The 22,882-nt window shown below is 48.2% G+C and overlaps 1 protein-coding gene across 3 annotated transcripts in view; it reads right to left on the reverse strand.

Moving 5' to 3' along the window:
- The window catches only part of Fam83f (family with sequence similarity 83 member F), a 42,918-nt gene that overhangs the window by 15,613 nt on the left and 4,423 nt on the right, over positions 1–22,882 (reverse strand). For 2 of the 3 annotated variants that reach the window (XM_029555110.1, XM_008851213.3), the window contains exons 2-4: positions 5,005–5,172; positions 4,332–4,453; positions 2,708–3,390 (exon numbers count right to left, since the gene is read on the reverse strand). In XM_029555110.1, coding sequence (XP_029410970.1) covers positions 2,708–3,390; positions 4,332–4,453; positions 5,005–5,172 — 973 coding nt within the window. Of the gene's footprint in view, positions 1–1,532; positions 1,594–2,707; positions 3,391–4,331; positions 4,454–5,004; positions 5,173–22,882 lie in introns of those variants that run through there. The other variant, XM_029555111.1, reaches the window with a different exon arrangement.

Here is a 22,882-nt window from a genome sequence, read left to right on the forward strand (position 1 = left end):
CAGGCATTCGTGCTTGGAGGCACTTTCCAGGTAAGTCAGGCAGGAAGCCCCTGCTGAGAAAGGAGCCGACCTTAACAGCAGGGTTCCCCAACAAAGTGGGAGCTGATTTAGTACAGAGGGGCAAGATTTGGTTAGAGAAAAGGCAAAGGACACTTAGCTTCCGCCACTAGAGGGGGCTCTGGACCTTCAAACCACCAGGTTGCCCCCCCATCCCAGCCCAAAAGGGAAGTAATTCTGTGAGGTTCTCCCCAGGGTCACACCTGGGTTTGCAAAAATTTGCATGCTGTTTGACAACTATATACTTCTTATCAAGCAATTTTACAGGCTGTCAGCTCTTGGCTTTTCCAATCTTTCTCTCTTTCACCCACCCTGTCATCCACCCACGCTCTCCTTGACAAGAGGGTGCAGAGACAGACAGGACAGTCAACATCAACTCCAAGGGACCTCGGATGCCCTCCCCAGCTCACTCCTTCTCCTTTACAAGGAGGCAGTCCCATGGAGGAGAGGGAAATGTGTCATGAGCCAGACCATGCCACTACTGCCTGTTGAGATGTGAATGCTCCCTGTAGAAAGGGGGTGCCTTCCCTGGAATGGGGTGGGGCACTCTAAGGAAGAGCTGAAGCAATTCCCTCCCAACCCCAGCTCTATTTGTACCAGGACAACTAGTTCCTACCTGGGGCTAATGCTGTGCAGTTAGGTGTGCGACCCTCTCATGTGCAGTCAGCTGCTCAGGGGCTACCGCCTTGAAGGGAGGCACAAGAAGCCCCTGTGCCCTGGGCTTCAGAGGTAAAGAAAGTGCTAGAAAAGGATCTTGAAGAGGAAGAGCTCAACTTCTCATCCCTGTCTTTGAGGAAGAAAGAAGCAGACACCAGGGTCCCTGGAGGAAGCTTGAATTTCAGGGCCTTGGTTGGGGTGGGGGGGTTGTGCCATATGTCACCTCCATGTTCTTAGGATGGGAGGGGAGGGCTCTGGGCATGCTTGACTTTCCTATGTGTGTCACCCTTTCTCTTCTCCCTCTGCCCAGGGAATCTCGTGCTTTGGAGAGGGAACTCTCAAAAGTACAGCCAGGTCTGCCTGGTTGGCTCCTGGGTACTGTGTGCAAATGTTTAAAAACAGGCAGCAGTGACAAGCACTGACTGCCCAGTCATCCAAGCAGAAGAATCTGACAGTAGAGGCAGCAGGAAAGGACAAGACAATGGGCTTCACATTCCTATGGAAACAGCACCTTAAGGTTAGGGGCAGGGGAAAAGAAAGATTCCATCTCACTTCCAGTAAGGACTTGGGAAACATCCCCTTTGTTGGGCTTGTTCCCTCCTCTTCCTTGCCAGGTGTTCACCATGGCAACCCTCCTTCCAAACAAGAGGTACAGAACATAGCAGCATCTGGTGTTGGGAGAGCCAGGGAGCTCCAGGGGAATGGGAACAGAGGAACCAGTCACTCCTCCCCTGACAGGACAAGGGCCTGGACCCCTGACAGGACAAGGGCCTGGATTCAGGCCTGGCTTTGAATTGGGCCTTCAACCACTTCCCATTCTCTGCACTGACCGCATCTCTTCCAGCTTCCACCTGCCACATCTGTGCTTAAAGAGTCATCCTAAGGGCGAAGGGAGAGAGTACCTATGTAGAGCCTGGTCTGCTGAGCTGCTCAGGAAATGTGACCCAATGGGAGTGGTGAGGAGGGCCTGGTACTCATACTGTGTCTATATCACAGAGAAACCCCCACACACACCTCCCCAGGCCTGCTCTAAGAGGCAAATATATTTCCTGGGTGTCAGGCTTGGTATCAGTTACTGAAAATCAGCAGAAGAAAATCAGGTCTTAGGCCACTTATCATTGGATCAAAGCCTGAGGGAACACCTGAGCCCTGGGATCCCTGAGCTGCCCAGAACAGATACTTCACAACCTATTTTCACATAGTTGACCAGCCAGGACGTCCAGTTCTCATCACTGTAAAGTCCTGCAGCCATAGAAGGAGAGATCTCAACACAGAATCCTTCCAGCTCAGGGATGCTGAGAAAAGAAAGGCTCCACAGCAGCCTCACTGTCCCCATCAGCCTACTGAAAGGCATTTTAGGAGGCTGCTCTGGAGAAAGATAAAAGCCAGGGCCTCAAGGGAGTCCCAGAGAGATTGTTACCACATCACCAATCTCTCCCAGAGGGCAAACCCACTTATCAAACAGACAGGGAAAAGAAATTCTATTACCACAGAATCAGGAAGCTGGATCAGGACACCATTAGGGCACAGGTGAGGTGGGGTGTGTTTAACCAGGTCAGGCCCTGATGACAACAAGGAACAAGGTTGGCCAGAAAGAGCCCTAGACTCACAGCCTTAGCCCTGTCCCAGAAGGGCTGGGTTCTTTCCTCATTTATAAGAGAGAAATTTGCCACACTTCCTTCTTTTGCTGGAGTGACTCTGAGGATGGATCTAATGCCAGTGGGAGTAGTAAAAGTCCTCAGACCATCCCATGCCTACTGTTGTACTGAGTATAGGCAAGGCATGCATTGCTCTCCCCTCTCAGAAGAGGAAACTGAATCTTGGAACTGCAGTGATTTATTTGCCCAGGGCCCCTGGGTTCAATGGCCAGAGCCAGATTAGGAATAGAGGTCCTTCTGACTCCAGAGCTCCAGCTTGTTCCTGTCAGCAAGCCATTCCTGGACCTATGACGCAGCCTCTCCCTTAAGGGTCATATGTGGGGCCAGGAGCTTACCTGAGATGTTGGTACTGGAACCTTCGTTGGGCCTCTTCCCTGGCAGACACTCCACATCAGTAAAGGTCTCAGTGGAGGGGGAGCTGTCCATATTGGGCACAGCAGTCCTCTTTACTCGTCGGCTGAAGAGCTTGCTGCTGAAGCGCTTGCCCTCCTTGGCTAGGGTGGCCTCTCCATTGGCAGTTTCTCCCTTGCCATTCTGGGGGAGTACCTCTCGGGATTTGTGCCTTGGGTCTATTTGCATATGACAGACCATCCTGCTGTCCTTAGGTCTCTGTAAACCAAGAGGAATGGGCTCCACTGTGGGCAACACCTGCTCCACTGTAACCAGGTCATTGAGAAAGCGCTCCAGGCGCCGGGAAGAATCGCAACCTCTGCCACTGTCCTCTTGTCCCTCTGGGTTGCCACCAGCCTCCCGCTGCTGCCGTGTAGTCCAGCGCATCATCTCTCCTGGAGGGGGGCGGCTGCCTGCCACCAAGGCATACTTGGGGTTAATAAGCTTTCGAGCTACAGTGGAGGAGTAGTTGAGGCCAATTCTGCCTGCCAAGCCCGGCTGCTGGTACAGGTTCACCTCCTCAGAGATGGCATACAGCTCCCGGAACTCTATATCAAAGGGCTCCACGTTCTGCCCTGTCAGGAGCAAGAGAAGGTTCCTGTCCACGTGAGAGGAACTCCAGGTAAACCTGGGGACATGAGGACAGAAAAGCAGACACATGGGCCCAGGCCTCCCTGGGAGCTTCTTCAATGCCCCCACCTCCTGTCTGTCCTGTCACTGTGACCACACTGACTGGTGTCTGGAGGAAGGCACCTCCCGCCCTTCTCACTGGACTGTTCTTTCACAGGCCTAATTCTCCTTTCCTTTCCTTTTGGTTGGTCTTGAGAAGTCAAACCTGGATTCACACCTACCCCATGTGCCTTGTACAATGGAGCTCACGGGACGTAAGCTACAATATGCCATAGAGAGGTCACTTAACTTAGAGTTGAGAGGCTCAAATAAGATTACCTGCATTAAGCATCAGCTCAGTACCTAGTACAATCACATTCCATACATGGTAACTGAGCTGCTGCTATTGCTGGCATTGGTTTATCCCTACTGGTTTTCAGACTCTTTAGAGTGTATGGCATCTACAAAAACCCATACTTTAACTTCAAAAGAGGACTCAAGTCATTTATTCATTGTTACATGTGCTCAGGTCTCACCTAGATTTTCTTTTTTTTTTTGGAAAAGAGAGATGGTGTACATAGAGGCTCTAGTGTTCCTGGTGTTTTACTTTTCAATTTAAATTCTGGAGTCATTCCTCTATGCCACACCTCACTTTTCTTTCCTTGATTTTTGTTCTACTTCCTGCTTATCCTACCCAAGAACTAGCCTCAAAATACAACTGGTTGCTGAGTTGATAATAAGCAGGTAGTATTTAATTCCCAGGAAGAGTTGACCCTCTTTCTCGGATAATCAATCTGTCAATCAGAAAGTCTGAGGGAAAGAACTGGGCAGGAGGCTGTTTATCATCCTGGACAATTCCTCTTTAAACTCGTGACAGTGGAGGCTCCAGGGTAGCACATTCCTGAATAATTACCATGAATACAGGACTCCTGGCCCCTCCTCTGATATGTCCTAACACACCTGTAGGATCCAGTGGCTACTTTGTCGCCATCTACCATCAGGAACCTGGATGAGAGTGTCCCTTTGATCTTCCCCATGGGCATGTAGAAGCCAACGCCTGTCACTGAGCGGACTCGTATATTCTGCAGAAAAGAGAAAAAAAAACCACCATCCTGTTTAGGGAGGCTTCAGAGGTCTGCATGAAGGCTTTACTTCAAGAGTAAAGCCTCTTGTCCACAGACCCTGCCTGCTGCCTAGTTATTCCCTTAAATTCTCTGCTTCCTTCAGCTTTACATATAGAACCTTATCTGGCAGGTACAAAGAAGTCACTAAACTTCACTTTGGGGATCCACAAGCCCAGGAGAGTTCCTGCCCATGCTCAGAGTTCTCACCAAGAGAGCTATCCTATATTATCCTGATAGTGAGGTCAATGACTCTGTAGACTGAATAAGGATTGGGCCAGAGCTGCTTCCTTCAGCCTCAGCAGCCTTGGGGTAAAATTTAAGCTAGGTATTGTGAGTGAGCAGTTACCTGCTCCTGAGTGGAGGCTTTATAAAGAAGGAAAAGAGTTGGGATCTTGAACTTTAACCTGACCCCTGAGCTGGGGAGGAGGCAAAAAGAGATGCCAGAGGAAGAGGCAGCAGGAGTTCCAATTTCATTCCTGCCTATACCCTGCCCCAGTGGTGCAACTCACCCGAATACGGAAGTCAGCAAGATCCAGGCCCTGACACATCTCCAGGAAGTATTTCACCCCTGCTTCATCTAGGATGATGTACACTGGGACCCGGCGTTTAAAGGCTGCATCCACAATGTCTTGGAAAATATCCCCATCAGTGAAGAGATCCATGACCACCGCAATGACCTAGACAGGAAAGGTCCTCCTGAAGCATGTTATAACTATACGCCTCTGAGACACACCTGCCCAGAGAGGCCCTTCTTGGAGCAACTGGTGGCCAAGAGTCAAAAATCCCAGCTGCCATAGCTCCTGGGTTCTTCCAGGTACCAGACATAAGTTCAGATGAAAGGCCTCGGGGTGCAGGCTCTGCTGCTGGTACTTACTTTACTCTGGACAAATCCCAGCTCTCTCAGGGAACTTATAGAAACCCTTCAGAAGCCACATCAGAAGAAGGCTGGGAGGCTGCAAAGAGCTGCCCTGGTACCCCAGGGCAACAGCACAAGTGAACAGATGTTATCACAGAGGTGTAAGGGATGATTTTCTGTCAGCTACAAATCTATGTGAACGTCATGCTCTCAGCAGGCCTGAGCACTCTGCTCTTCTTGCAGCTGTGCAAAGCCCTGAGGGTACACAGTGCTGATGCTGGCAGAGGTCCAGTTGGCTCTGGTGTCCATGATCACAGTGTTCAGCCCTTCCCACCCCATCCTCAAATCAAGGATACTGCTCAGGATATTTCATATACAAAAATAAATCCTAGTTGTGTCCCCTGGAGGCAGAGGCCTTTTGCACCCAAGAGCAGACCCAATTTTCTCATGAGCCGTTTCTATTTTCCTACATAAACCATCATGTACTCCAGCTGCAAGGGTTTTCTTGTGAGCCCCAAACAACGTGGACCCACCACTTTCTGTTTATATGACCTTAGGCAAGATAATTGACCTCAATGAACCTACTTCCTCATCTGTGAAGTGGCAATGCCCTGCATGTTATACATTTGCCATGAGGGTTAGGGATAAGGCATGTTACATGCCACATGTATCTGGTACCTAATAAGTCCTCAATAAGCAGTAGTTGTATATTCCAGGGATGGTTTGCTGTCAGAACTGAAAGTACAGACTCATCAACCAGGCAAATAGGCTTAGTGTCTCAACTCCGAGCTTCATCAGCACTCTAGACTCCTCAGCAGGAAGATGGAGCTGACAATGGCACCTATCTCAAAGGGTTGTCTTGAGGATTCAATGGCACACATTAGCACTTAGAATAATGCTGGGCACATGGCAAGTTCAAGGAGCTACAGTCACCTACAACACCATCACCACCTTCACACATATACTTCACCATGTTTCCTGCCTTCCCGAAATATCACTTAACTGCTCTCCCTAGCTCTTGCATTCTCCAATCATTAATATCAGTGTGATGATCACTGGATTTCCATAGGCAGAGTGAGGATCTAAAGACAGATAAGCTACAATTGCTGATTTCAAGGGTCAGTCCATGTGGATGATAAGCCAGTTGCACAAAATAACTAAGGCATAAGGTAAAAGAGATAAGCACCTTAAGAGTTATACAAGTGACATGTGATGAGGTGAAGAAGATAGGCAAGCCCGGCTTCAAGCCAGAGAAGAATCAGACAGACATCACAATGAAGAATAGGATGGCCCAAGGTGCTGTGAGAAAGCACAGGGAAGAGAAGGGAACAGGGCAGACAACTGAGCAGGGAACTTGGCTGGGCTGCTGTGTATCAGTGTGCCCTGCCAAGGCACTGGGCTGAGGGGGGCTGGAGCTGTGTCTGCTCTGCTAAGGGGCCTATAAAATAGGCATTTCAGGCAAACAGCGCAACATTGGCAAAGGCATTCTGAGAAAATATGCCGCTTAAATCGACATTAACTTGCCTGGGCCATTGAGTCCAGACATTTGGTGAAACATCATTCCAGATGTTTCTATGAAAGTGTATTTTGGACAAGATCAACATTTAAATAAATGACCTTCAAATAAAGCAGACTCCCCTTCATCATGTGTGGGGGCCTTCTCCATCAGTTGAAGGCCTTCATAGACAAAGACTGACTTCTGAGCAAGAAGACATTTTGCCAGCAACCTGCCTTGAACTTGGACTGCAACTCTTCCCTAAATCTCTGGCCTGTTGACCTACCCTGAGATTTTGTACTAGCATCTCTTTAAAAGTAATTTCTCTAGCTAGGTGTACATCATACCTGTAATCTCAGCATTTGGAAGGTGGAGGTAGGAAAATCAGGAATTTAAGGCCATCCTTGGATATGTAAGTTAAAGACCAGTCTCGGCTACATGAGACCCTGTCTAAAAAACAAAACAAGAAAATCAAGTTTCTCACCCCCCTTTACACACACACACACACACACACACACACACACACACACACACTGTTGATTCTGTTTCTCTTGAGAACCCTGACTAATGTAGGCTGAGGATGGGAATTAACATGCACTAAATACTTACAGTGCACTTATACTTATGCTAAAGTACTCATGAGTGCCTAAGTATTCAAGCACTCTGGGTAAATTTTCTAATCTGATTTTTCGCAGCTGCTCTGTAAGGAAGGACTGTCTTTCCCATTTCATAATCAAGGAAGGAAATACACAGGGGCACAGTAACATGCCCAAGGTCACACACCTAGTACCTGGCAAAGCGAGAAACTCAGGTTCATCAAATTCAAGTCCACATTTCACTGCTGCAAAATATCTTAGAGACATCAAACCAAAAAATCATTCTTAGGAAAATACAAAACAAGACAGACAAATGTTTGGTGAGATTGACAGAGAGGAGGTACGAATAAAACACAGGATAAAAAAATGAGCGTTGGGGCTGGAGAGATGGCTCAGCGGTTAAGAACACTGGCTGTTCTTGCAGAAGACCCAGGTTCGAATTCCAGCACCCACATGGCAGCTAACAACTGTCTGTAACTCCAGTCCCAGGGGATCCGACAGCCTCTTCTGACCTCTGTGGGCATTGCATGACACTTAGCTACATACAGGTAATACATGCATACACAAAGTTTTTTAAAATTAAAAATTAAATTATAAAAAAAGAAAGAAAAAAGGAGCGCTAACTATAAATACAATAGAAATTTGAGAAATGGTTAAAAAAATGAGCTGGATATGATGGTGAACTTACAAGATTTAAGTGTATGCTACAAGGCACCAAAACCACACTTGGCCACCCCAGAGAATCTATAAAGGGATAGGGACAAGGACACTCACTGCAGCTTTCTTTGGGGCAACAAGGAATTGGAAACAATTTAGAAATCTTTCTCTAGAAGACAGGGTTAGGGAATATCAGGCATGGGATGGATAGGACAGTTCATAGCTGAACAGAGCAATGGGCAGCTTCCACACGCAGTTCTTAGGCCTTTTTCTTGTTTTCTTTTTTGGTCTTTTTAGACAAGGTCTCCCCGTAGCCCCAGCTGGCCTGGAGATTTGTCTACCTCTGCCTCCCGAGTGCTGGGATTAAAGGCCTGCGCAACCACGCCTGGCTAGTCTTTTTTTTTTTAAGGTCAAAAAAAATTATGTGTATGTGTGTGAACCTGAGTGTATATATGTGCACCATGTGTATGCAAATGCCTGCAGGGACCAGAAAAGGGCATCAGACCCCCTGGAACTGGAGTTACAGGTGGCTGTGAACCACTGAATGTGGGTATTGGAAATTGAACCCAACTCCTTAAGAGCAGCAAGTGCTCTTAACTTCTGAGTCGTCTCTCCAGTCCCTAGATACTTCTTTTTGAACATTTTTTTTTTTTAATTTTATGTGTACGAGAGTAGTGCCTGCATGTATATAAGTGCACCCATGTCATGCAGTGACCGTGGAGGTCAGAAGAGAGTGTCGGATCACCTGGAACTGGAGTTACAGATGATTGTTAGCCACCATGTAGGTGCTGGGACTTGAACTCCGGTTCCAGATAGTAGTTCTTAAAATGGAGAGTTCAAGCCAGGAATAGTGGCTCACACCTACAATTCCAGATCTTGGAAGGCATATGCAGGAGGGTCAAGAATTCAAGGTTGGGGACTAGAGAGATGGCTAAGCAGTTAAGAGTATGGACTCTTCTTACAGAGGACTCAGGTTCGATTCCCAGCACCCACATGGTGGCTAACAACTGTAATTCCAGTTCCGGGAGATCCACTTACACATATGTAGGCCTAACACTTATACATATAAAATAAAAATAAATTTCAACATAGTAAGTTCCAGGCCAACCTAGGTGACTGGAGACACTGTCTCAAAACACAAAACAAAACATACAAAGAATAGTTCAATTAAAAATGTTACGGTGAAGCCAGGTGTGGTGGCACACGCCTTTAGTCCCAGCACTTGGGAGGCAGAGGCAGGTTGATCTCTGTGAGTTTGAGGCCAGCCTGGTCTACATAGCGAGTTCCAGGCCAGCTGGGGCTATAGGGAGACCCTGCCTCAAAAAGGAAAAAAAAAAAAAAAAAAAAAGGTTATGGTGTCTACAGCCTAGCCTAATACTATTTATGTAAAATAGTCTTCTGCTACTAAATTGTTACTATATATTTTTCAAGGATATTAACATGTCCAAAGATGTAACTGAACACAGGTGGGGAAAGGGATGGGAAGGAAGGAAAAAGAGAAAATAAGAGTGGGGCCTTTGGTGGGTAGATGATGGCAGTGTACTCTGAACTACAGAATCCAATCAGTTCTTTGTACTTGAAGTTCCAAAGGCCAACCAATCAAACAAAACACATGCCCAAGTCCTCCAGTGGGTCTGGCAAAGTCTGGAATAGATATAGGAAGGGTACAGTGGGGTTAGGCTGGCCCATGGTATTGGGGAGTTGTAGCATGGTGCTGCAGAGTTCTGGCTTCATTTCATTAAAAATGGTAGTCTCTGGGCTGGCAAGACAGCTAAGCAGGTAAAGGTGCTTGCCACTGGATAATAAAGCTCAATGACTTGAGTTTGATCCCCAGAACCACATAAAGGTAGATGGAGAGAACCTCTGACCTCCCCATGCATGGCATGGCATGCTAGCCTCCCCCCACATAATAATAAATTAAGTGAAAATTTTGGAAAAAAAGGGAGATTCCTTGAGTATATTGCCTGACTGATCTCCCATCTCTTCTCATTAGTGCTGAGGCCACAGTCCACTGCCCTCTCTTATTTCCAAACATTCCCCAACCTCCATCCCAGAATCACGTCCTGTCATCAAAGACTGCCTGGCCAGTCCCCAGACACGCTTCTTGGATTCCCACTCTTAATTTTGTTGTAACAGAAAAACCAAGTAGGGAAGTCAAGGCCTGCCTTTGCCCTCATCTAAGGATATGAGAACCAGAAAGTCCCCAGAGCTAGTTTGCAGGCGGCTTGGTCTGCAACATCCTGGTGAGAACCAGCCATCTGTGTCACTATCAATTAAACAATAAAATATCTGTAGTAGAAAAAAAAAATCAATTGCTCACTGACTCCTGCAATCTAGTTGTGGAGAAGTGATAATTACCCCCCTTTCTGGTCTCGGGGGCCCCTGCTTGACATTTATCCTCAGCATCTTCAGCTTCAGGCTGGGGAAAACCAGCTCAGTATTAAATGCGCCCATGGGATTCTCCACACCAAGACTATCTTCAAGGCTCTTGGTGAAGATGAAAGATCAAGATTTACCAAAAAAGGATTTTACAGGCCTTGGAATCCAGGGAATCAGATTTGGTAGGGAGAGAAAAATCACTGTCCCTCCTTGCTAGCCTTGCACCCTGCATCCTTCACCTGGTTACCTACTGAGGCGAGGCGCAGGGGGGAGGTTAATTCGAGCTGGCAGTTGTTTTTCTTTAGAAGCTGCCACAGGCGTGCTGGCAAAGAGGCTCTGATGCTGTAGGACTTTTCACGGTGTTTCCTTAGCTCATCATCTCCTCCTTTGATAGCCTGCCCAGGCAGCAGGGGTGGGAGGGAGTGGGAAGGAGAGTTTTAGGGAGCCCCAGAATGCCCCTCTATCTGCCATTCAACTTTAATTACTCCTCCAGTTTTCCAGATTCTTTCTGCGTTCCTTAATTACCACTAGAGAACAAAAATGAAGAGGAAGGCTCTGCCTTGCCCTGCAGCCTCCATATGTTTGGATGACCCAGGCTACAGAAGGCTCTGACACATGTCCACACCCACAGTGCTGCTGGGACATGCTCCCCAGTCTGCCCCCTCCCAAGGCACCTCCAAAACCAACATAATTCCAGTCATGGACAAAGCCAAAGTGGATTGGGTTTTTCCTCCCCACTGACCAAATTCTATCAGTTTCCACCCCCCACTCTGCCCCATGCACCCTCTCTTGGTCCACTTCTTCCTGTTCCCATGGATACTGACCCCTAGCACATGATGTCCTGCCTCTTTTCAAATTTCTGTAATAGCTTTTCGACTGGTCCCTCCTCCCTCTCATTCCTTCTCTATAGACCTGAACAAGGTGGATGAATCAGTTAGTCCCATGACCCTCCAGGGGGTCCAAACTCTGAGACTCTGACATTGGAGGGGCCCTATGATAGGCTCCTCTCCTCCTTCCCAGCTTCATCTTGGGCCATGTCTCACCTCTGCCCCTTGTTTTGGGTCACTCAGAATGACCTACCTTAACCTTCTCTGCTGAAGCACTAGTGACCTTTGGAGTTGGATCTCCTTGTTGTGTTTTGTTGCTCTGACAACTGTAGGGGATTTACCAGTATCCTTGGTCTCTACTCATTAGATACCAATAGTATCACCAGTAGCAAGAAAACCAAGTGTTATTAGATATGGATACATGTCTCCTGGGGTGCAAAACTGTCTCCCCCAGTATGTAACTATCTTGCAGTTTCAAATCCTTTTGTTTCTGCACCTTCCATAACCTGATGAAGCATCTGTGCACGCTTTTAGGACTTCACCAAGAATTTCCCAAGTCTCTTCTCCCAGTAATGATAATCACGCTCTGTTTCCTGCCCATCTGTATGCTAAGCAAATAGCAGAGCCTCTGGGCACATCAGTGTAATGTCTGCCCATCATCTCTGTCCTTTCCCAGGCTGTGGGTCTCTGATGACAAGCATCAGCTGATTCCTTTTAGAATCCCCATCCTTGACTCAGAGCTCAGGACAATCCATTCTCCATGTCTGTGGAATGAATGTCTAAACGAAGGGAGGTGTGTGTCTGTTGTTTTATTTGTTGAGTACAAGTACAGCTTTGCAGTTTGGCCTTTATTTCATTAGTGACAAGACACTGGGGTAAGGGAGGAAAAAGATACTGAAGATTTCTGGTTAGATGGTTTTGCTGGAAGGCAGAGTTGGAGTTCTTTCTCAAGGGTATGGAGAATGGTGCTGTTGCTCAGCGACAGCTCATGAGCCTAGTGGCTCTGCTTTCACTCCGCCTGCTGACTATCCTGAAGGAGCAGCCAGCCCTGACTAAGAACAATGCTTAACCAAGGGGAGAGATCCCACACCAAGAAAACCAGGCCAGGAGGTAAGGCCACCACCAGCACATACAGTAAGTGCCTTTGTGCAAACTACAAAAAGGTGCTCTCTTCCCTGTGACAGAGTGCAAGGCCAGGGAGTAGGGCATGCCTGCATGTAAGCCCCCACAAAGCCACATGCAGGGCCCCATTGTACTCAGCTCCTACGCTTGAAGACATTCCAGACTCAAGAATTTCACCTAGGAACAGTCTCAGACAGCAATTAGCTCAACTGGGACTAAAGCTCAGGCTTCTGGCCCCAGGCCTGGGCTCACTCCCCACCAGGCAATATAGACATAGCAAGCTACAGGACCCCAGGCCACCTGTGGGCACACAGAACCAGGATGTAAATGGAGAGAGATCATGGGAAGGGACAGACAATACCATTCTCCTCACCAGCTAGCTTCCCCAGCTCAGCTTCCTCAGCTCAGCTACAGGCTCTGGGGCAGGTGTGGCTGCAAATGCTTGTAAGGTCAGTCTTAACCTCTTCCTCCTCCAGCTCACTTGCATGAAAAACCAAAGACCACAGGCCCAGCCTGCTGACCTCAGATATGTGCTGGTGACAGTCGCTTCTGGTGGAGGAAAGGAAAAAAAGAAAAGCTGGGGGCATTTTCCCTCTGATGACCTATTTGAGCCTGGGATCCAACTTTCAGGCCACGTGCCTGTCTCACAGGGTTATTGAAAAGTTTGGATAAGATCATACCTGGGAAATTCCAAGCTCACCTATGCAGTTATGAGTGATCATTAAATTTACTTGCTATCGGACTAATTCCCCACAACCTTCAGCCTCAGGTTAAGGGAGGCAGCAGCTGGACAAACAGGTCCAGGTGCTACCTCCCAGAATAGCCACCCGCTGGCTATTCTACATGGGGTGGGAGGTTAGTTTGCCTGGGTTAGAGGACAGCCCTTCCTATCCCACTGCAGAAGGCCATGCTAGGTCTGATAAAATAGCCTGTACTTAGACATCTCTGACTGTGGAATCTCCTACTTTGATATTCCCCAGAGGGGTCAGGTCCACAGGGTGCCATTCACAGTTGTCAGCCTGTAGTGTATAAAGAGTCACTGGAAGCTAAGCCAGGGGTAAGAGCCAAGGAGTGAGCCTGTTCAGAATGCACTCCCATCCTCCTCTGAGTGGTCTGAATGCAGACAGTGGGTAGATCATCTTTTGAGCTGAGGCTAGTGTTTGGAATATTGAACCTGGAAGCATAAAGCCTTACTGGTTGTGTAAATTTGGGCCATTTATAAAGCCTCATAGTACTCATTTTAAATAGGGATGGGAGGCATCTTTATTGCCTTGAGACAGTATCTCTCACTGAACCAGAAGCTGGCCAGCAAGTTCTCAGGATCTACCTGTCTCCACTCCCCAATGCTGGGGTTATGGGCACTCATAATCATGCCTGGCTTTTTACATGGGTGCTGGGAATTGAAACTCAATCCCTCATGCTTGCAGAGCAAGTGCTTTTACCCACTGAGCCATCTCCCTACTTTAGTTTTAAATGAGACAATGTGTGTGTGGGGACACCCTATACAGGCCTGCTGTGAGGGATGCCTGATGCCTACTTCTCAGAGACAGAATCCAGATTGCAGGGCTGCTATTTCTGAGTAAAAAGGGAAGAGACAGGGCAGCACAGGGCCACCAGCTCCTAGGAGCTCCTGGCCAGAGCTCAGGACACAAACAGAAGGAGGAGATGTTGCTCCTTTCTCCAGCAGTGCCCAGCAGGCCCAGCCCAGGGTGGTGATTAAAGCCTAGGCAATGCTGCACTTGCAGAAAGGTCAAAGTGTGAATTAATTGAGGGGAAGGGAAGCCCAATTAAGGAGGAATCCGCACAAGGCACTGTCTGCTGAGCAGTACTGAGCAGTACTGAGCAGCCACCTTGGCCTCTGAGCATGCTGCAGAGCTAAGGAAACTTTCAGAGCTGTGGAAGTGACTCACCTGGAAGGGGAGAATACACTGGGTATGTGCCAAGGACCTTCTTTACCATCAAAGCTGTAACAGGTCCCATGAAGATGAGCACTTTTTACACCAGTGGATATGAACAGCAAAGCTTTACCTTAAGTTTCCAGTTTATACAACTTGAGGTAGCCTGGGTAAAAGTGGTAAAGGAGATCAAGAGAGCCCAGGAAGGGGGACTCAAGCTACAGGAGCCCACAAAAGAACACTGCCTGATCCCAACCCCAACCCCTTTTGCTTCCTTCTACCCCTGCACTAAATCCCCACAGTCCAAAAGCGTAGTAGGGAAAACAGACTTTGGAACTGGGAGTTTCACACTGTAAGACAGAAGATCAGTTGCTTAACTTCTCTGAAATCCATCTGTAAAATGATGCTATTTCCTGATCCTCAGAGGATGAAAAGAAATATGATGACTAGATAGAATCTGTGTGGTGCTGCCCCAGAGGGCTTCACCCTGCCCTTCCTCTCTGATGGTGCCCAGCACACAGTAGATCTCAATATTGATTAACTGGGTGTCCTAGTTTGTCTCTCCATTGCTGTGACAAAACACTCTGACCAATACCAACTTGGGGAGCAAAGGGTTTATTCAGCTTACATCTCCCAGGTCACAGTTCATCAGGGAGCCCAAGGTAGGAACTCAGGGCAGGAACCTGGAGGCAGGAGCTGGAGCACAGGCCATGGAGGATCACTGCTTACTGGCTTGCTTCCCTGGCCCCTGCTCAGCTTACTTTCTTGTGCAACACAGGCCCACCTGCCCAGGGGTGGCACCACCCACAGTGGGTTGGGCCCTCCCACATCACTCAACAATCAAAAAGATGCCCCATAGACATGGCCACAGGCCAGTCCTATGGAGGCAATCCCCCAATTGAGGCTCCCTCAACCCAGGTGTGTCAAGTTGACACTAAAGCTATCCAGCACACTGGGTATCAGCTTACTCTTCCTGGAGATGGTTCTGTAACACAACCCTGAGCATGTCACTTCTCTACCCAAATGCCCCATGGCTCCCAACTGCCTACAGAAGCAAGTCACAGCCCTCAGACAGGCTGAAGGTATCCTTCATGCTCTGGACCCAAAGCTCATTCTGCTACTTCCTCTGAGGTCACTCCAGATTTGATGCTGCTCTCCAGATACACAGGCAGGCTCACACTCCAACCACTGCATTCATATGGTAATGGAAATGCTCTATCTCCATCTAGATTCTTGTTTTCCCCTTACAAAGGCTATTCCAAGATCATTCTTGGTCCCCAGACCCCAGTGTCATGTGCACCTTCCCTAGGATGCATGTCTGATCTAGCCTATCCCTGTTAAGCCATGCTGGTATCTCTCCATGCACCCACCTGGGACATAGTCTTTCTTTTGGCAACTGTACCAAGCAGGAGACCTCCACAGTGAGGGACCCGTTTCCCTCAGGAGCTTCTGATGCAGTTTGGGCCTGAACTCCACCACCCACCAAGATGGCAGATCCAAAGCCAGGGGTCCAAGACTCCAGTGGGGTCCTATTCCCTGTATGGCTAACCCCAACCCCACCAGCGGGACATCTGCGCTTTGTCAGCCACAGCTTCCCAGCTGTCTAGAACCATGTTACATTGTTTCAGGCTCACTAATTAGGCATCATTAAACACCAAGCGCCCTGGCTGCTTTGGCAGTGGCTGGAAACCAACTGTGCCCAGCCAGGCCACTTCCTCTCTAAACCCCTCAGCCTCAGTTCGGAGCCCTGTTGCTGACTCTGCAGGGCAGGTCTCTCTGCTGCACCCTGGGGCTCAATTCCTACTGTGAGCCTGTGAGATGATCATTCTTAACATCTGAAGCCTGACACAAGGTTGAAGGAAGGGGATATACAAGGGAGACCCAAGCTGGCTCTGAAGAGAAAGAGAACATAGGTTCGCATGTGAGCAAGGTCAACTCATCTAGCTATGAAGAAGCATTCGTGACCTGCCAGGGAGTAAGCGCAGAATTCTTTTTAAGATCCTAGGCCAGCTTTTCTCTGCCCCATGGCATGCTTCTGGGATGACTTCCCCTGTACTAAGTTGGTGTTAATTAGTGAAAATTATCTAATGCAAGCTCATTTTAACATTAGCTTAAAGCCAAACATAATTAGGAAGATAAATCTACTGCTGAAAAAACCAAAAAGCAAAAAAAACCAATGAAGATACACAAAAGAGTTTTCAGATCATCCGATGGTTTGGGCTGATTTGGGCTGGTTTGAGTATGGCTTTGCACATTTAGCATATGCAGGGTATGGCAGAGCAAGGCAGACCTTGAGAAATACCTGACTACCCCTTTCCTGTTGACCCGTCAGGGCGGGACAACAGGTTGGCAGCTTGCCTGGGACGTTCTGAGAAGCAGCAGGAGTGACTTGGGGCCATTGCCAGGTGATCTGGCTTTGGGAGGGCTTCCCCAGAGAGACAGAGGGAAGGGCAGGGAGGGGCATGGCTTTGAAGGTGAAGGCAAAGGATACAGAGGGAGGGGAATTACCAGCTTACCATACCCAGGACTTTAACCTACGAACAGACCACCTCTGCCTGCTCTGCCCTGCACAAATGGTTGACTTAGCTGTTAATTCCCAGGAAGCCTCAGCTTACCAGGGAGCTCAACACACATGGATAATCCCAGGCCCAAGCTATCTCAGTTCCCAGCTAGCTCCACTACTGACGAATAGTGTGACCTTATCTTCTCTGCACCTCAGTTTTCTCATCTGTAAAATGGGAAATCAGTGAACTGGCATTACATTAAAATACCATAGTCTAAAAGGGCTGGTGGGGTTGGGGATGTCACTCAGTGATAAAGCATTTGCCTGGCATGTGTAAGGCAACATTGTGTCTAGCTTAAGCACCCAATAAATAATAGTTATGGATACTGTGCCCCTACTTATCACTGTCCTGAAATTTATTTTCTTTTTGCCTCACCCACATTTGATTCACTTGTAAATTTCTGGTACTTGGCATGTGGTAAGTTCTCAGTAAAACATACTGAGTGTGCAAATGGGGGGAATCACCTGGCAGTTTCAAAACCCCCTGGAAGGAGGAGTTAAGGTCTTTCATAGTCCTCTGGGAGCCACAGGAAGAAAGAGTCCTGGTTCCTGCCTTTGCCCCAACCATCTCCTCACTCATGACTTTAGAAAAAAAAAACAACAAAAAAAAACCCCCAAAGAACCCATAGAGCCTCCCATGAGCCCAGCCAGTACTTTGGGGCCCAGGAGAATGATGATCAGCTTACAGGCTGTACCAGGGATGAGCATACAGATTGTCAGAAACCTGGACCAGGCAGACTTATCATTAGAAAGCCACCACCGGCTCTCTTCCAGGGCTAGGATTCTGGAATCCTTAGCAAGTCTGGATTCCACAGATTTCAGAGAAAGAAAGGGAAAGCTGGAGAAAGCAGCAGCTCCAGCTTAGGCAGGCTGCTCAGAGGACCTGGGACTTGGGGAGGGGCAGGGATGCCTAAGGTGACTCAGCCTGGGGGATGGTGGGGAGGTTCCAACAGTGCCAAGATCCAGGGCAAGCAGGCAGCTCTGCAAGAACGCTGTTCTCTGCCCTGTTTCCTCCCAGCTCAAGTTGGCTGCTGGCCCTGGAACAGGCTCTGCTTTGTACACTCTATGAGGGAGGTGGAGGAGCTGGCCAGCAGCCACAGGGAGGCAGCATCCTGGGGGCTAAGAAAATGGAGAGGGAGAGGTGCTAGGCTGGGAAAGGTCCTTGCCTGTCAGGGAAGGGCACAAGTCCATGAGCCAGAAAGTGGCCATGGAGGACAATATAGGCCCCAAGAAGCTACCCACAGCCCCACATCCACTATGCCTGTGTTACCTGCCCCAACAGTGTCTTTTCTCCCTGACTCAGCCTGCATCTGAGCGAACAGTCGTGACTTGTCTGTCTCCAAAGCCAATCTTTGAGTCTCCAGGGTTGGGGCTGGCAAAGCATATTTGACAAGAAATACGTTTTTTTGTGTGTTTGTTTGTTTTTTTTTTTGGTCTTTTTGAGACAGGGTCTCCTGTAGCCCTCAGGTGGCCTAGAACTGGCTATGTAGACCAGGCTGGCCTCATCTCACAGATATCTGCCTGTTTCTGCCTCCAGAGTGCTGGGATTAAAGGCACCACACCCAGGGACAAATACATTTTGAATGTTTCTGGAAGTTTGGGAGATAAGGGAAGGCTCCAAAGGACAATTCCCATGAGTAAGGACATAGCTTTGATTTTAAATCTGGGTGGGATCCCAGATGGGCTTTCCTGGGTTCTATAAACTTATACTTCCCCTGAGCCTTGGGTTTAAAGGAAACATGAAGTCTCCATTTCACCTCTCAGCAGTGTTAGCCCCTCCTCACAGAAACCCTTTGTGTCTGCCCATATTAGTCATTTCTTTCAAGGTGCTTTCTCATAGCCTTGTGTTACATTCTCAGCACAATTTTGTAAACAAGGCAGGAAAAAGCATCTTCACTTTACAGATGCAGAAATACAGCCTTAGCAAAGTCAAATTATTTGCCCAGGGACAGACAGTAAGCAAGGAAAAGAGATGGCCAGAGTGAAAAGAGTAACTCCCCAGCTCCCAGCCAGTGACTCCTTTTTCTGGTAGTGGTTTGGATTCTCTGAGATCTCTGTCCAACAGATTCTGCTTTACAACCACAAAGCTTACTGAGATCCCATTTCCTATGTTCTACTTGGGGGAGTGGAAGCCATAAGGGTGAGAGTAAATGTCTTTGTTGGTGTTTCAGGGACCCAGAGTTTAAGATTTCAGAGGAGCTACCTCGTTCTAAAGAGGGAAATGGTCTAAAGCTGTACCTAGAGTCAAAGGACTTAGGGAGTCGGCGAGTGTTCCTCGACAGTCTTGGTGCTCTGGTAGAGCCCATGAAGGTAGTCAGATCTTACAAGGAACCACCCTCAGCCTCCCCTTTCCCCAATTTAGGAACGGGATAGGGTGGGGGCTCCATGCTGTCCTGTTTTATTCCTCTCTGCCCACAGCACAGTCCAGAGGGAACTGAGCATGAGGGTTTGGATTCCATAGGTTTTCTGCAGGTAACATAGAGACAGGCAGACAGCCCTCTTCTCTCCACCACCAAAGCAAGGCCAACAGATGAACTAAAAGGGGGAGGTGGGTGGCACTCTATAAGGAAACAGGAAACGGAAACAGACTGCCCAGAGCCTTAGGCCGTAAGTCTCCCTACTCTAACCACCTGGGTGGGGCACCCCAGCCTCCCTCTCCTGCTCAGAGAAGGCAGCAGTTATTTTCCAGGACAATGAATTTACGCCTCTGGTATCCTTAGCTTTCTCATACAGCGTCTCCTTTTCTAAAACCATCCAGAAGCCTAGACATTTTCTTCTCCAGGTTACTGGTTAGGAAACTCAAGCAGGAAGAGATTTGTCCAAAGGAACCCAACTAGGAAGAGGTTGGCTGGATCAAGACAGAAGCTAAGACCCTTCAACTCCAGAGCCTGGCTTGAGTCTTTAGTGCTCAAGGAATCCCAGCTCCTGGAATCACTGACTGAGCAGGAAAGAGAAGCAGAACTCCATAGCCACAGCGCCCAGGGATTGCCAGGGAAGCCCAGACAAGCTGAGGCAAGAACCTGGTGGGCTTCAGAGCTGGAACTGGAGCTGCAGCTGGGCCATTAGCCACCAGCCTTTATGGGACAAGGACACCAGAGCTGCCCAGTGCCTCTGAAACAAAGTCTGTGTGGAATGGTCACTTGTGGAGGGGCAGCGGGATAAAGAAAGGACCATGTGTGGGGCCTGCAGATCCCTGGGCTGCTCTCAGAGGCTGCCTTTGGCTCTGTACATTTAAATTAGCTTCTAAGAGGCAGCTCAGGCTAGGCATGGTGGCACATGCCTGTAAATCCCAGTGCTTGGGAGGCTGAGGCAGAAGGAGCACTGTAGGTTGGAGGCTAGCCTGAGTCACATAGTGAATTCCAGGTCAGCTACACAAGGGAGATCCTGTCTTTTTTTTTAAAGGCAGCTCAGAAGCCCCTAAAGTCAATCCCCACCCCTACCCCCCAGGTGGAAGGGAAGCAGGAAGAGGGAAGGAGGGAACAAGAATTAGGACTAGCTTTCAAGCAAGGTGGTAAGGTATGAGTGAGTATATTATCCAGCTCTACAATTTTATAAACCAGTAAGAGTTTGAACATATAACTGCTGGGTATGGTGGCACACAACTTTAATCCCAGCACTCAGGAGACACAGACAGGGGGATCTCTGTGAATCTCTGTAAGTTCAAGGCCAGCCTGGTCTACATAGTGAGTACCAGGCCAGCTGGGGCTACTGGGAGACCCTGTCTCAAAAAGACCAAAAAAAAAAAAACCCACCAAAAAAACAAAAAACTAAATTATTTTTTTCTTTTTCTATTTTCACGTGTATGTGGTATACACGTGTATGTATCCATGTGTATTGGCACACGTGTGTGGGTGTACATGCACATGTGTGTGAGTGCATGTGGAGGCCTGAGGTTGATCTTGGGAATCGTCCTGGATAGCTCTTCTACTTAGACAGTACTTTCCATGAACCCAGACTTTGCCAATATGGTTAATCTTACTAACCTGCTTGCTCTGAGGATCCCCTCTCTCTGCCTTGCTTCCAAGGCTGGAATTACAGGTGGACCACCACACCCATGCAGCATTTACATGGGTTCCAGACTGGTTGGTCCTCATGCTTGCATAGCAGGCGCTGTAACTACTGAGCCATCTCTCCAGCCCAGCAAACAATTTTTTTCTGAGGGGGATGACTGGCATCTGTTTCTCTGTATGTCAATGCCTAGCACGGTACTTGTACAGAGAAGGCCCTCAGTACTACATGCTGGATGTGGCCAAATGACTGAAGTGCTGGTGGAAGTTCATGGAGGAACAGTGGACCCTACTCAGAGTGAAAGCTGCCGCCTGAAAAACTGGGTCTCTTGATAACATGAACTGGTAACTCCAAGACTTTGCCATATCCCTTGGGCACCTATATCACAGCTGTTCACTGCTGGTTCCCACCACCTTCAGGTCTCTAACCAAAACTCTAACTTTCGTTGACCATACGCCATGCTCAGGAGCTTTTCTCTAGATTCCTCTGACCACTCCCACTTCCTTATCCTGCTCTCCCCACTTTAAAGCACCCTTACATCTTCCTCTGCTTCCTGTCAGCTTGTTATAACAGGGACTAAAGGACCCTACTCCAAATGGGCAATTCAGCAGGGATATCTCCAGCTACTTGCCTCCCTCACGGCTGACTAGAGGCTGAGAGGAGCTAGTTTCAATTCTTTACTTTTAAATTTTTATTTATTTATTTTTAGTTTATGTGTAGAGTGTTTTGCTTGCATGTACGTCATGTATGCAGTGTCCACAGAGAGGGTACTGGATTACCTGGAATTGGAGATATTGATGGTTGTTAGCTGCCACGTGGGTGCTAGGAACCAAATCTGGATTCTCTGTAAGAGCAGTCAATGCTCTTCTTAACCTACAACCATCTCAACCTCAGAGTCATCTCTCCAACCCCTAATTTCAATTCTTTAAATGGGTTATTGGCCAGCAGTGACATGGAGTTACTGTTGCAGCCTGGCAAAGGTGACCCAGAGGAGAGTTTCTACTGTCAAAGTTCCCATGTCAGAAGGATAAAATGAGCTCTCTCTAAAGAGCAAGATGTCTGGAACTTTAGATCCAAAAGTTCCATAAAATAACAAGGAAGAGGTGGCCAATCAGCCAAGCTTTAAAGGAGAAATGACAAACCTGTCAATAGGTAGAGACAGGTTGCGACCAGCCTGGTTATCCACTGTCTTTTTTCCATCACTTTGGCAGCCTGCTCCACTGGTATCAGCTCCCTACCCTAGCAGTCTCCCTCTCCTGGGCTATGTGCTAATATTCCTGGGGTCACAGGTAGTCCTGACCAAAGACCTGGGAGGCAGAATAATCCCCTTGGCCTTGATCTAAAGATGATGTCACTTCATCCTTTGGACCTCAGGGGTCCTCTCTGACATAAAGACAATGCTCTGCCTTATTGGGGTACCAAGGAGATCAAGGAGAACTGAAAAGAGCTGGGTAACTGGTGCATTTGGATGTGGGACCCATGAATGCAGGAAACGGGGGTCAAATGGATGCTACCGATCATAAAGGAGCCTGGGCATGAGGGCAGACAGAAGCTTGGTGCCATCTCACCCGTTCTGCTAGATCAGACTTTCATATGGGGAGTTTCAGAGAGCCTCCCCAACCTTGGCTTGGGGTGGGACTGGTGCCTTTCCTGCCACACCTTCTCTTAAGCATTTGTCACATAATTATAAGAATGGATTAACAGACTATTAGGCTACTTAAAAGCAGGGCATGCTCTATGTATTTTTTTTTTCTACTAATTCATGCTTAGCATTCAGTAAACCTCCAATCTTTGTTCTATGACCAAAGGGATGCAAGGCATTCCAAACTGTCAGTCCCATGGGATTGTAACAGTTGCTTGTTCCTCTTACCCTGGCTTTGCAAAAACAAAACCTGAGTGCTTCCCAGCTTTGTACAGGGTCTTGCTATAAGATACTACCTGACAGTTCCAATGCTCTGAGCTGCCCAAGCAACAGCAACTTGCCCTGGT

The sequence above is a fragment of the Nannospalax galili genome, unplaced genomic scaffold (genome assembly GCF_000622305.1).
Source record: "Nannospalax galili isolate Female #2095 unplaced genomic scaffold, S.galili_v1.0 scaffold445, whole genome shotgun sequence".
Lineage (NCBI taxonomy): Eukaryota > Metazoa > Chordata > Mammalia > Rodentia > Spalacidae > Nannospalax > Nannospalax galili.